Genomic DNA, 14473 nt, shown 5'->3' on the forward strand with positions numbered 1-14473 from the left:
CAGTCTATTCGAGAAGTCACAGGCTATGTATTAGTGGCTCTGAACCAGTTCCGTTACCTGCCTCTGGAGAATTTGCGCATTATTCGTGGGACAAAACTTTATGAGGATCGATATGCTTTGGCAATATTTCTAAACTACAGAAAAGATGGAAACTTTGGACTTCAGGAACTTGGATTAAAGAACTTGACAGGTAGGAAAATATCCAAAATAGCAAGTAAATTTTATTTTTATACATAATACAATACACAAATACACATATGGTTACCACAGTATGTGGCAGACGGAAGAACACTCTAAAGCATTTAGGTTCCTGCTATTTGTAAGAAATGATGCCCTGTGGTGCCCTTACTTTTATTTACAGATTTACTAAATGCAGCTTGAAGGATATGTAATACTGTATCTCAGCTGAACAGAAGTACACTCTAAGGAAATGCTCAGTGACTGAAAACTGAGATATGAAGCAGGTTTAAGAATGCTATGTTTGGTGGTTTCAGGTGAACAGTGGACCATATCATCAAATCTCTGCAGTAACACCACAGCTCCCGTTCTTGTTAAAGTTCAATAATACCCAAGCCATTATATCCAGTTCTGCAAATCTTTTTTTTTTTACACAATCACTTTGCTTTTAGAAAGCAAATATAATTTATTCAGTAACTCACTAAATGTCATCATTATTCTTTCTTATAGTGCTTCAATATTATCAGAGTGATTTTATCTCCAAGATTTGAGATATGTAATATTAGAAATCTATAATTACCATCTTGCCATGAAAAACCCTGTATAGGAATTTATTTTGCCAGCTGGTCCTTGCAGTGCTACCGATATCTTTTCAGTTTCTCTGGCTCATATCCTATGAAGGTTCCAGTCAAAGGCATTTTGGCATAAGGTCTCTATTCATCAATTTTGTCATGTCTACCTGTAATCAAAATGGGTTAATTAGTAATTAATTAGCACCTAACAGTGGTATAAAGGATTTTATACTGTAATTTGATATAAATTAATATGATCTATATATTACAGCCAAATATACAGTGATTTTTTACGAGTTTTGAGTCTACTCAGTGATCATTTCCTGACATTGAAAAATTTAAAGTTTAGAGATATTAGCTTAAAATACTAAGTAAAAAACAAGGTTAATGTTGTCAAGTTAGTGAAATTGTTTCACTTATGGCATATACGAAGTAAATAGTTTTAAGTCAGAAATGCTTTTATAGTTAGCCAAACATGTGAGATAAAATTGGAATCTTTTGGATAACAAGAGGAATAATGATTATGTTGCTTATTTAGACATGATTGCTCTGGCATTGATGAAATGATGGTAAATGCAAGTTGTTCAGAATTTATAGTTTCATTCGTCATCATTTTTTCTTTTCTTGCTTTCAAAGATAGTTTTCCTATATAGAATGTGATTTTTTTTCTAAATTACTACTTATATGGAAATAATGATAGTAGGAAGGACTTGGAAATGAAATGGGTAGAGGAAAAACAGAATGATTGAAATTAGGAATCTAAAAATATGGTCTGGTTAAAGCTTGTATAAGGAGCACTTTGGTTTTTTCCTGATTTTCCACTGATTATATTTGAGAAACATTAAAACTACTAAATTTATCTTTGAGCTTTTTATAATATTTGAATTCTTTTATAATATTTGAGGCTTGTTATTGTTTAATAAGATTTGGCATTTAAAGAATCCTTTCATACAAAAAAATATTCTTCCAGAGTTTCTTATTTATTTCTATATTCAATATCCGTATGCTGAAGCATTTTTAAAAATTATTTAATCAAAATGATACTACATACAACCCTACCTGATGTATTCAGTGAGCCTACACCATGTTACTTATGATTGTGAAAGTTATTTAACTTCTGTCATACTAAAATATGACCATTATATCAAAATACTGCCCTTTGCTTTACCTGAAAGCCTTGTAATATTTTCTCTTGCAGTATTGAAAATGCATAATTATTAATGATTAAAAGAATTATTTTATTGTTTTTGAAAAGTGTATTTGCTCAAGAGTTATTAGTTTCTGTCTTGAAATGTGGATTCAACAAAAGTACAACAAAGGTGGAAAATTTAACAATTGTCCAGCTATTTTAATAGGTGAATAAAATTTTTTGCCCCAAATTTTTGTGGGAGAGTTTGTATAGATTCAGTGAATTTATTTGTGTGATCTGACTGGTTAGTGTGACTCTGCTATTAGATTCTTGAAGGACCAACAATGTCAGCATCATCTGGGTTCTTATTAGAAATGCAAAATTTTGAGTCTTATCTGAGACTTTCTAAATAAAAAACTCTGAGAGTAGAACACAACAACATGTGTTTAATGTATCCTTCCAGTGATTCTGATGATTGCTAAAGTATGAGAAACATTATTTGTGGTTGAGTAAAGATATGTTACCCAAAAATGGAAGCACAATACCTAGTAAACCTCTTAACATCTATTGGATACAACTAATTTTCACTCATTTATTATCTTGTGGAGAAAGGGGAAGGGATTGGACAGAAACAGGAAAGTTTTTGATTGAATATAAAGAAATATGCCCAAGGTTAAGATAGAAATGCATACAACAAAACTGCTTAGGATTGAGGAAGATGCTGCAAATACTTTCTATATTATCATTTCACCAAATGCAATCCCTAGACTAAGAGTTTTCTACACAATCAGAAAGAGAATGAGAAACTTGGCAAACTCTAGGTGCCCTATCATACTGGCTCAGCCTTTTCTGGCCGGGGAGCAACCACACTCCATCAGTATGTCCCTCAGGCACCTCACCAGCTCAGTCTCAAGGCCATTGGATCCAACGAGGACATGGCTGGAGAGGATATGCCTTCCTCTGCTAAGGTCACTTGCTTGTGGTTCTGGTTTTTATCAGTAAACCCCAGTGATGATATCCTGCTGGATTTTAAATTAACTCTTCTTAATCAGCATTCCTATTCAAAATTCAAATCAACATTTAATATTACATTTGCAACTCTAAGTTTAGAAGTTTCTACTTATTCACTAGTCTGACCAAAAACCGAAGAGGAGTTTCATTACACTGAGAATTCAAAACCACTATTATTTCCCCCTTTCTGAAATTTATAAATCACCTTATATGTAACTAATTATGGTTAATATTGTAAAGTTTCATTTATATGTTTTTTGTATATATGAGAGAATCTATGAGAAATACCTTAGTCCATCTATCAGATAATATCTATAATGACTAAGTATAGTAACCTGGGTACAGATTTAATATATACAAATTTTACCTTTAAACATTTAAATTTTTACTATATACATTATGAGACTGTGGAATTTGGAAGGTATAAATTAAATATTTCACTCAATATTCCCCTTCAAATGTGCATAAATCATTAATTAAAATAATACATCAAGGTAACACAATACCTTCAGTTTATCCCTTGTCATTATTCAGTAATGATCAAATAAATAACCTGCAATTAACTCTGTGTCATTCAAAGAGCGTGGATATGGAGTCAGAATTATCTGGTTGAAACACCTGAGCTTCCACTTACAGTCTGGGTGCTCCTCTGAGACTTGGATTCTTTATCTAGAAAACAGTGAACAAGATTCTCAGTCACAGCGTTGTTAGAGGCATTAAAGAAATAAAGCAGGGAACTTGGCAGCTATGGCATCTTTCATGTAGAGAATGCTAGGAAAACCTTCATGCTCTTTACCTGGATCAGTTTTGTGTTTGCATCCCTTTGTGTCAACACACTGACAAAACTATTGTCTGTTTCTGAATGTTCACTTAGATTCCTATTGCCTTGCTGGGGCTATGGATGTGAATCGTTTAGAGAAAAAGAATCTGCACGTTGTAGTGTGTCTTCTGATGCGACTTGGAAACTGCTTCATGGATGGGATCTGTTTCTCTGGCAGTGAGAAGCCTGAGGCTTAACTTTGTCTCAGGAAGAGTGCTGTCTTCACCACCTCACAGCAGTCCTTCCCTGCCTTTCCGAATCTCTGGCCAGCACCTGTTGCGTCAGCCCTTCATTGCAAATCTCCATCATCATATTTCACCCTTCATTGGCTCTGACATCTGTCTTGACCCAGACAAGGGACATACTCGTGCTGAGTTGTTTTTCTGACACTAGATTTGCTGAGCATTCTTCAACTGCTCTGTGAAAGGTCTTAGTAATGTTTGAGTGGGTTCAACCAGTCTAGTTCAGGGATTATTACTAAATAGAATGTTTGACAAAGCTACATTTACATTAGAAAAACTAGTCAGTACAGTGTGATATTTGCAGCCAAAAAATATTCTAAGACCACTACTAGCTGAAAGGATAAACTACTTGGAAAATGAATATTCAAACTAATCTATAATGAGAATTACGTGATTCAGGAAGAATCATAGAAAAATTGCCACCATCTTATGAACAAGTCAATTTTTAGATTGTGTCCACTATTTCTAGAAGTGATATTCTAATCAATGTTTTTAAAGAATGTCATTTGCTTGTTATGTAAGAGTGTGTATTGACTCGAAGGAAAATAACAATGATGTATTGATGTTTGTAGATAAAACAAGAACATGTTTCAAAAGAGGGAATGTTATAGTTGTGAGATCAGAGAGTTACAGTGGCCATTTCAACATTTTTTTTCTGGGACTTATTCTTAGCTTTAGGAAACTCATGAGTCAATTTATGGAGCTAAATGAAGGGGGATTGAAAGCTTGTTCTTCTGCAGTACCAGGAAGCAGAGAGGAGGTCAACAGTGGAGAAATAAGCCATGGGGGTGAGGGTGGGGAGTGGTGGTAGCAGAGTGGGGTTCCCATGGAATAGGATAATTCCTTCAACACTGGCTAACACGTTTTCAGACCAAACCCGTAAGATGGTCTGTTCAGGCAGTAACATGCACTTACCTTCATTTAAGTCCCATTCAGGGATCCTGGAGTCCCCATTGTCTGGAGGCTAATCTATTTAATTTTATAATATTCTTCAGGAAGCACTGGGACATGTCTAACATGTTAGGAGTCCCTGAGCAAAATAACCCTATGTGGGACCTTATACTTTTGTGATTGTTCTCTCTTGCTCTACAGATAGATGCCAATATGTGCATGTCCTTCCCTCAGGAAATGCAGTATTCTAAGTGAAGAAAAGTTTTAAAATCATCAAACCCCTTTTAAAGCTCTTTTATTGAAGAAGTATACTTCTTGCATATCACAGAAAATGGCAGAGATTCTTTGCACCTCGGAATCACCTATGCACAGGAGAAATTGATTTGTTATCTCTGTGGGTCTATAATTTCACTCTGAGGAAAGCAGTAAATATGTCAGAATACCCACCACCACCCCACACCCCAGGATATTATCTTTGTTGGGTTTACAGACACTGAACTGTAAAGAATTGACAGAGTCTCTGCATCCCTTCCCGGTCACCAAGGGAGACACAGCGATGCTGGGGCCAAAATCATTGGATCATTGTATGTTCAGATTTGCTGTCAGAGGATTGGAAGCAGTATGGATAATACCTTGAAATAACCTAAATCTGTATTTTAGAGGGAATGAAAAACATGTTGAATCTTTGACAGGCCTCTGTACAATACAAATGCATAAATACCATCTGGTTTAGTTAGAGAAGGCAGCCCCAATCTTAGCAGATACCAAAACCTTCAGTTAATCAGAGTTCAGAAATGAGGCTACTTGTTTTCTTGCAATGTTTACCAAAGATATGATAATCATGACATGTTGTTAAGAAATTGTACACTTAACAGAGTGCCTCTAGTTTCCTTATATTTGCTTCACACATAACCTTGTTAAGCTGACATGGTAAATATTTATATCTTGGTTTTATATCTAAGAAAACCAGGCTTGAGATTATGTAGCTAATAAGGAGTACCTTGTGCCAGAATCTAGGTGTGTTTTTCTTCCTATTTTTTCTTTTTTAATTTAAAAAAAAATTATATAAGGACAGCTGGCGCCGCAGCTCACTAGGCTAATCCTCTGCCTTGCGGTGCCGGCACACGGGGTTCTAGTCCCGGTTGGGGCGCCGGATTCTGTCCAGGTTGCTCCTCTTCCAGGCCAGCTCTCTGCTGTGGCCAGGGAGTGCAGTGGAGGATGGCCCAGGTGCTTGGGCCCTGCACCCCATGGGAGACCAGGATAAGTACCTGCCTCCTGCCATCGGATCAGCGCCATGCGCCGGCCACAGCGCACCGGCCGCGGCGGCCATTGGAGGGTGAACCAACGGCAAAAGGAAGACCTTTCTCTCTGTCTCTGTCTCTCTCTCTCACTGTCCACTCTGCCTGTCAAAAAAAAATTATATAAGGTGAACAAATTTCATTTATTTCATATATATAGATCTAGGAGCATAGTGCTACTTCTCGCCCTACCTTCCCTCCTGCCCATACTCTCACCCTCCCTCTTTCTTCCTTTCTTATTTTTTTTCCTTTAATTTTTACAATGATATACTTTCAGTTTATTTTAGAATCACAAGCTTAATCCTATACTAAGTAAGGAATTCAACAAATAGTAAGTAGAAAAAAACACTGTTCCTCAAAAGTATAGACAAGAGCTATAAATAATAATCAGATTCTAAAATGTGATGTTTAAGATATTGTATTCAGGAAAGACCATAGTCAGTGAAATATTAAATTGACTGTAAATGTAAACAATCACACTTAGACATGACAGCTTATAATTATACTTAAACATGAGTGGTGGTATTTTACAAATAATTTATTTTAGTTTGGATTACTGTATAAAACTTAAATATACCAGGGATGCTAAGTTAGCAAAAATTACCAAGAAATATATAAAATGAAAATATTGTAAATATGAAATTGGATTTGAGAAATTTTGCAACTTATTCCATAGCCACTGCCATTCATCTATGGCTTTTTAAAAATCAAGGCTGCTTGGGGCCGTCGCTTTAGCATAGCAGGTAAAGCCACCACCTGCAGTGCAAGGCAGCTCATATGGGTACCTGTTCGGGTCCTGGCTGCTCCACTTCTGATCAGCTCTCTGCTTGGCCTGGGAAAGCAGTAGAAGATGGCCCAAGTCCTTGGGCCCCTGAACCCATGTGGGAGACCCAGAAGAAATTCCTGGCTCCTGGCTTTAGATCTGCACAGCTCTGGGCATTGCAGCCATCTGGAGAGTGAACTAGAGGATGGAAGACCTCTCTCTTTCTGTCTCTGTCTCTTCCTCTCTTTAACTCTGCCTTTCAAATAAATAAATACATCTTTTTTAAAAAAATCAAGGCTGATAAGCATTTTGCCATGTTCACATTTATTTATTTTTAAAGCTTTATTTATTTATTTGAAAGGCAGAGTTACACAGAAAGAAGAGAGACAGAGAGAGGTCTTCCATCCGATGGTTCACTCCCCAGTTGGCTGCAATGGCTGGAACTGCACCAATCCTAAACCAGGAGCCAGGAGCTTCTTCCAGGTCTCCCATGTGGGTGCAGGGGCCCAAGGACTTGGGCCATCTTCTACTACTTCCCAGGCCATAGCAGAGAGCTGGATTGGAAGAGGAGCAGCCAGGACCAGAACCGGCGCCCATATGGGATACCGGCACTTCAGCCCAGGATGTTAACCCACTGAGCCACAGTGCCAGCCCAATGTTCACATTTATTAATAGATTCAATTTTACTGTGTTTAGGATAATTTTAGTAAGTGATGTCAATTCAAATATTTATTAGCTTTGCTTTATTCTACTTGTATAGTCAAGACATTTTGCTGAGATATGAACCATCCAAATTATCTCTACATGCCTGTCATCTCATAACTATTATATTTATGGCAAATATTTACCCTACTGCTGCAATATGCAAATATTGGGGAAGTATCTTTCCAATTATTATGACCATTTTTATAGCCATAGTTGTGTGTGGTGTCAAGAGCCTCCATTTTAATCTGTTTTATCCTGTAAAAGAGTACTGTCCAGTGGAATTATTTTTAATAGTGGAATTATGCAATTTGTGCTCTACAGTAGTGTAGCTGGTATCAAGTATGGCTACTAAATGCTTAAAGTGGAGCTAATGTGACTGAGGAAATTGATATTTAATTTTAATCAAGTTAAATTTAAGTAGCCATGTGTGGCCATTGCACTCATGTTACTCCCACACTAAGGGAGGAGCATATTTTACAGAAGCCAGCACGGTAGACAGGGGTTTATAAAAATGACTAGAACAGTCATATAGAGGCTGTGCATCTGGACTCCTGTGATTCAGATCCTATTCTGAGGCAACTTATTCAACTTACTAAAATTCAGTTTGCTCATCTTCAAGAGTGTAATAAGAATACTTAGTAGTAAGATGGTTATAAATTACAATATTAAATACAGTTTCTGAAATAAATATAATTTATTATTTGAAAAGAAGTATGCCTTTGGTTAAAAATATTTTTATAGTCATTGAAAACATGCTATGCTTATAAAATTGTAAAATGTTAAATATGCCATTTTTTATTTAGGACCTAACCATGTTTTATATTTGAGTCTGCTAAGTTCTAGATGGCATGCATTGCTTACAAATATGCTTTAAGCTGCTAGTTGTTATGGCTTGGGCTTTCTGTTGGTCATAAATATCACTCTTTAAAAATGGAGGTTTTACTTTTCACCTTTAGTTTCTGTAGTGTTATGTCTGATTAAAAATAGGTACCAACGTCTCTGTTTGAAAGAGGTGATCACTAGGAGGTTAAGCTATTATAATAGACTTTTGAAAAATCTATTAAAATTGTTTCTGGCACAGACATTGTCCATATCTGTAGGATTGCCAGGTTTATGTTTAAAATTTCTTTTCATGATAATAACAAATAAATTAAACAATGGAAGCTCCTTTGTGAAATATTTTCTGAAATAGGTTTCTCCTATTATGAGTATTTCATCAAATGTGAATCACCATCCATTTTAAGAAACCATTCTTGTTGTTATTTATAGGCCCCACTAAAAAAGGACAAAGTAAAAGCCCCAACATAAATGAACAAGATTATAAGATGAATCTTGCTTTTAAAGATATTAAATATGAAAAATGTGTTTTAGAATTGAGACAATATAATGATATGGAAAGACAGTAAGGTTCAACAAATGTATTACTTTCCTAGAATCATAGCAAAATGGCTGCTATTTTAATAGTGAAATTATGTACTTTAGAAGTATGTGAAACAAAATGCAATAAAATAATTAGATCTTATAAATGTAACTGATGAATGGGATTTTGCATTTATTTGTATCTATCACAGAAGAGATGAATGAGAATTTGCATGGTCCAACACTTTCTGTTATAATAATAAATGTTACTAACAAACAAGGAAATTTTAATTATTGCCTTTATCCCCTTAGATTTAGCTGATTTATTGACTTTACTGGCAAAAATAAAGTATATGCAGTTCAAATTTTGGAAAAAGTCAATTAACCTAGGAATGTTCTTCAAATTTTGCTCTCTTTTATCTAAAAATTGATTGTTTTGAGAGGAATAAGAGGGGGAGAAAGAAACAGAGAGGGAAGAAGGAAGGGAGAGCAAGAGAGAGAGTTTGTGTGATTTTTGGTTCACTCAACTAATACTTGCAATTTTAGGCCTGGGCTAGGGCTGAAGCAGGAAACTAGGAAGGCAATCCAACTCTCCCATGTGGCAACGAGAGAAACTCATTAATGCAACACTGCCTTCCCAGAGGTACGCAACAGGAAGCTGAAGTCAGGAGCCAGAGCTGGATATTCAACCCAGGTATTCCCAAATGGGATATGGTATCTTAACTTCTGGACTAATGCCAGTTTCCTTGCATTCTCTCAAAAGAAAGAAAGAAAAAGAGAAAGAGAGAGAGAGAGAAAGACAGAAAGACAGAAAGAAAGAAAGGAGAGAGGAGGGAAGGGAAAGGAAAATGTTTATTCTCTCTCATACTCTTTCTTTCTCTTCCTGTCTATCCCTCTGTAACTCTTTCAAAATAAATAAATAAATCTTTACAATACAAGGGGTGCCGGCAGGTGGGATGCACAACATGGTAGCATGGTGGGTAAGGCCGCCTCCTGCAATGCCGGCATCCCCTACTAGTACTAATTCCTGTCCTGGCTGCTCCACTTCTGATCTGGCTCCCCGCTAAGGGCCCTGGGAGAAACAGTGGAAGATGACTCAAGTGCTTGGACCCCTGAACCCACATGAGAGAACTGGAAGAAGCTTCTGGCTCCTGGCTTTGGCCTGGCCCAGCCCTGGTTGTTGCTGCTATCTGGGGAGTGAACCAGTGGAAGAAAAATCTCTGTCTCTCCTTTTCTCTGTAACTCAGCCTTTCAAAATAAATAAATAAATTATTATTTAAATAAAATCAAAAGTATTTTATAAAAAGCATTTTCAATGTTTTATTAAATATTATGATGTTTTGTTACATGTATGCATTATATAATGTCCTGTTAGGGCAGATATACTTATCCTTTCAAGAATTTAATATTTCTTCATGATGAAAACATGCAAATTCCTATCTTCTAATTTTTCAGTAGAAAATATACAGTACCTTTACATTATTTATAGTCACTATACTTTGCTGTAAAAATATAGAACTTCAGATGCTATCTAGCTGTAACCTAATTCCTGTCAATTTAACTTTCTCTATCCTCTCTTCCACTTCCCTTCCTCGTCTCTGGTAACTACCATTATACTTTTGTCTTCTATGAGTTCACCTATTTTTTAGACTTTGAATATGAATGTGATCATTTGATATTTTTCTTTGTGTGCTTGCCTTATTTCACATAGCATAATGACCTCCAGTGCTGTTTTAATAATCCACATCAAGTGGATCTGGGGATCACTGCAAGGTATCAACATGAAAAGATAATCTTCTTTGCAGTCTACCTGGACTTTCAATACAGCTATTACTCTAGCTTTTATAATATTTTCCCTTCCCTCCTTAATGCTCTAAATCCTCCTATACAGTATATAGTCTATATCTTCTAGCAAGCCAAGTCAAACTGTGTTGGTTGTTGATTCATAACCCTGATAATTTTGAATATTTACTGAAAAAGTAAAGAAAAACAACCATCCATCCATAACTCTTTTTCTTCATGCTGAGACATTCATTTTACTCAATTTCATTTTCTCAATGTCATAAAATAAAAATTTGATCTTGCAATATTAACAACATTGGGGAAAGCTGTATCAGAAAGACCATTCTTGACGTTTCATATACTGTGAAATATAGGGACCTCAAACTTTAATCGTACCTTTTGAAATTTTTTTTAAAGATTTATTTATTTATTTGAAAGGCAGGCTTGACAGAGAGGAAGCGAGAGATATCTTCCATCTGCTGGTTCACTCTAATGGCTGCAATAGCTGGGGCTAGACTAATCTGAAGCCAGGAGCCAGGAGCTTCTTCCGGGTCTCCTATGTGGTTGCAGGGGCCCAAGAACTTGGGCCATCTTCCACTGCTTTCCCAGGCCATATCAGAGAGCTAGATTGGAAGTGGAGCAGCTGGTACTCGAACCGGTGTCCATTGGGATGCCAGCACTGCAGGCATTTACTTGTTATGCCACAGCACTGATCCCTTAAAAATGTTTTAAATTTTTTATTGATATAATATTTGCATGCTTTATGGAGTGCCATGCAATATATCAATGCTTATGGACAGCATAGAGTGATGAAATCAGCCAATTAGCATTTTCACTTTCTTACTTTTTTTTGTGGTTGATGCTTATTTGCTCCTCTTTTCTGGGTCTTCAATCAGTAAATAATTCATTATGGTGAACTATCATTACCCCACCGTACTATGGAGCAGTAGAAATTATTTCTATCTCATACAGTTTTGGTATCTGTTACTCAAACTTCCTCTGGGCCCTTTGCCTCACTTTTCTTATTCTCTAGTGATCAGTAATTTAAGTGCAGATAAACTATTTTTAGCATCTATATATCAGGTGTTTTGTCTTTCTGTGTCTGACATCTTTCACAACATGTTTACCTCCAATTCTATCCATTTTGCTGCAAATGTCAGAATTTCACTCATTTTTGGTAGCTGCTTAATATTCCATTTTGTATATATACCACAGTTTCTTTATCCTCTTGTCTTAGGTTGAATCCATACCTTGGCTATTGTGAATAAGCTTCTTCTTTTACTTTTTATTGTATTTATTTATTTGAAAGCCAGATTGACAGATGGAGGTTAGAGAGAGAATCAGAAAGACAGAAAGAGGGAGACAGAAAGAGATTCTCCTTGGCTGATTCACTACCTAGCTAGCCTCAATAGCCAGAGCTGAGACACGTCAAAACCAAGAGCCTAGAACACCTTGCAGGTCTTCTACTTTAGGTGGCAGGGACCCCAGCAAACACTTGGACCATCATCCACTGCATTCTCAGGCACATTCGCAGGAAGCTGGGTCTGAAGTGAAACACCTGGGACTGGATCTGGTGCTCCAATATAGGTTGCTGGCACCATGAGCAGCAACTTAACCTGCTGTACCACAATGCCAGCCCCTCTTGTTTGTAACTGAGACTTTTCAGTATATTTGGACAATCATTAACAAATAAATATATAATTAAAACAAATAAATATATAATTAATTTTTACTGGTGCCAAATTCTCTAATATTTGTGCTTTAATATTCAATGGCATGATATTGGGTAGAGTTATCCTTCAAGTGATATCCTAAAAAAAATCCACGTATGAATTCTGATCATTTTTAAGTTATTCATAAAATTAGGATTATATTTTAATGACTTTACCTACCCTTTTCTGCATCATGAACCTAGAAAAATATTTATATGATACAACCTACTGTTGATAATAAAAATAACACTATCTGTTTGAATTTTCTGGGGCTGCTCTTGTTGGGTAGGTGGTTTAAGTCACTGGCTATAGTACCAGTGTCCTATATGGGTACTGGTTTGAGGGCTGACCGCTCCACTCCTGATCCATTTCCCTTTAATGCACCTGGGAAAGCAGTGAAAGAAGGCCCAAATGCTTGGGCCCCTACCACCTGTGTGGAAAACCCAGGTGGAATTCCAGGCTCCTTGGCTTTAGCCTGGCCCAACCCCAGCCATTGCGGCCATCTAGAGATTGAACCAGCAGATGTAGATCTCCCACTCCCTCCCCTTCTCTCTATAACTCTGATTTTCAAATAAATAAAATTGAGAATTTACTGAGTCTGAGGTCGTGATGTAGCAGGTAAAGCCAACTCCTGTGATGCCAGCATCCCAAATGGGCTCCAGTTCAAGACCTGGCTTCTCCAATTCCTGTCCAGCTCCCTGCCAATGGCCTGGGAAACAGTGAAAGATGGCCAATTGTGCTTATGTTCTTGCACCAACTTGGGAGACTCAGAAGCAGCTCTGGGTTCCCGGCTCCAGCCTGTCCCAGCCCTGGCAGTTGTATCCATTTGGGGAATGAACCAGTGGATGGTGGCTTGTGCTCTCTCTGTAACTCTGCCTTTCAAATAATTAAAAAATAATTTTTAGAAAAGAATTTGCAATATAGATTTGGTTAATAAACATTCTATTCACAAGAGTGTCAATTGTTAAATCAACAACAGGAGTCACTGTGCACTTACTCCCCACGTAGGATCTCTGTCCTTAATGTGTTGTACTAAGAGAATTAACAGTATAACTAGTACTCAAACAGTACTCTATACTTTGTGTTTCTTTGTGGGTGCAAACTGTTGAAATCTTTACTTAATTTATACTAAATTTATCTTCTGTATATAAAGAGAATTGAAAATGAATCTTGATGTGAATGGGATGGGAGAGGGAGCGGGAGATGGGATGTTTGCAGGTGGGAGGGATTTTATTGGGGGAAAAAACCACTGTAATCCAAAAGCTGTACTTTGGAAATTTATATTTATTAAATAAAAGTTTAAAATATGATAAAAAATAAAATAAATATTCTATTCATCCTTATAATAACTCCAATTTGTAGGATACTTATTTCTATTTTGAGTAGAAACTGTAGTTTTAAAATATTAATATGTGACAGTGTATGCAATGATTTCCAGAGTTCAGACTTGATTCAGGTAGTATAATTCTGGATTTTCCTTCTCTCAGCATAGTGTAGAAATCTGAGAGGGAATAAGGTCACATTACTCTAGACTCTTATCATCTTCTGCTATGTATGAATGAGTTGAGGATGCATAAAATTATTCATATGGTCCAAGAGCCATCTCTTTAGTGAAGATTTTCTTTATTATCTTAATGAAATTTTGTTTGGTATAGACCCTTCAGGAATTAAATGATTCTGATATAGATGTAGATGTTTATAGATTAAATTGTGTTTTATAATATTGAAAAGTATTTATGAAGCTATTTAGGCTTTTTCCTACAGATGGTAAATTCTCATGGGTATAATAATGGAATGGGTTGAATTTTTCTAATTGGGCCTTGATGTCACAGCCTTTCCTTTATTAATACTACAATAGAAAGAAACAGATACGAAATTATATTTGTGGTATGTTTTGTTTGATTGATTGCTCAAGAAGTAGTGTCTTCTATAAATCTTTTATTACCAAATTTTATTTTTATGGAGAGAATGGAAGGAAGGAGGACCATTGTGAGGAAAAATGGAAGTCTTGA

At 36.3% G+C, this 14473-nt stretch overlaps 1 protein-coding gene across 4 annotated transcripts in view; it reads left to right on the forward strand.

Moving 5' to 3' along the window:
- The window catches only part of ERBB4 (erb-b2 receptor tyrosine kinase 4), a 1252881-nt gene that overhangs the window by 652517 nt on the left and 585891 nt on the right, over nucleotides 1-14473 (forward strand). For all 4 annotated transcript variants that reach the window (XM_017343079.4, XM_008259104.5, XM_051849159.3 and 1 more), the window contains exon 3: nucleotides 4-190. In XM_017343079.4, the coding sequence (XP_017198568.1) occupies nucleotides 4-190 (187 nt within the window). The remainder of the gene's footprint in view (nucleotides 1-3; nucleotides 191-14473) is intronic.

Source organism: Oryctolagus cuniculus, chromosome 3 (assembly GCF_051225735.1).
Source record: "Oryctolagus cuniculus isolate XC-2025 breed Fujian yellow rabbit chromosome 3, ASM5122573v1, whole genome shotgun sequence".
Taxonomy (NCBI): domain Eukaryota; kingdom Metazoa; phylum Chordata; class Mammalia; order Lagomorpha; family Leporidae; genus Oryctolagus; species Oryctolagus cuniculus.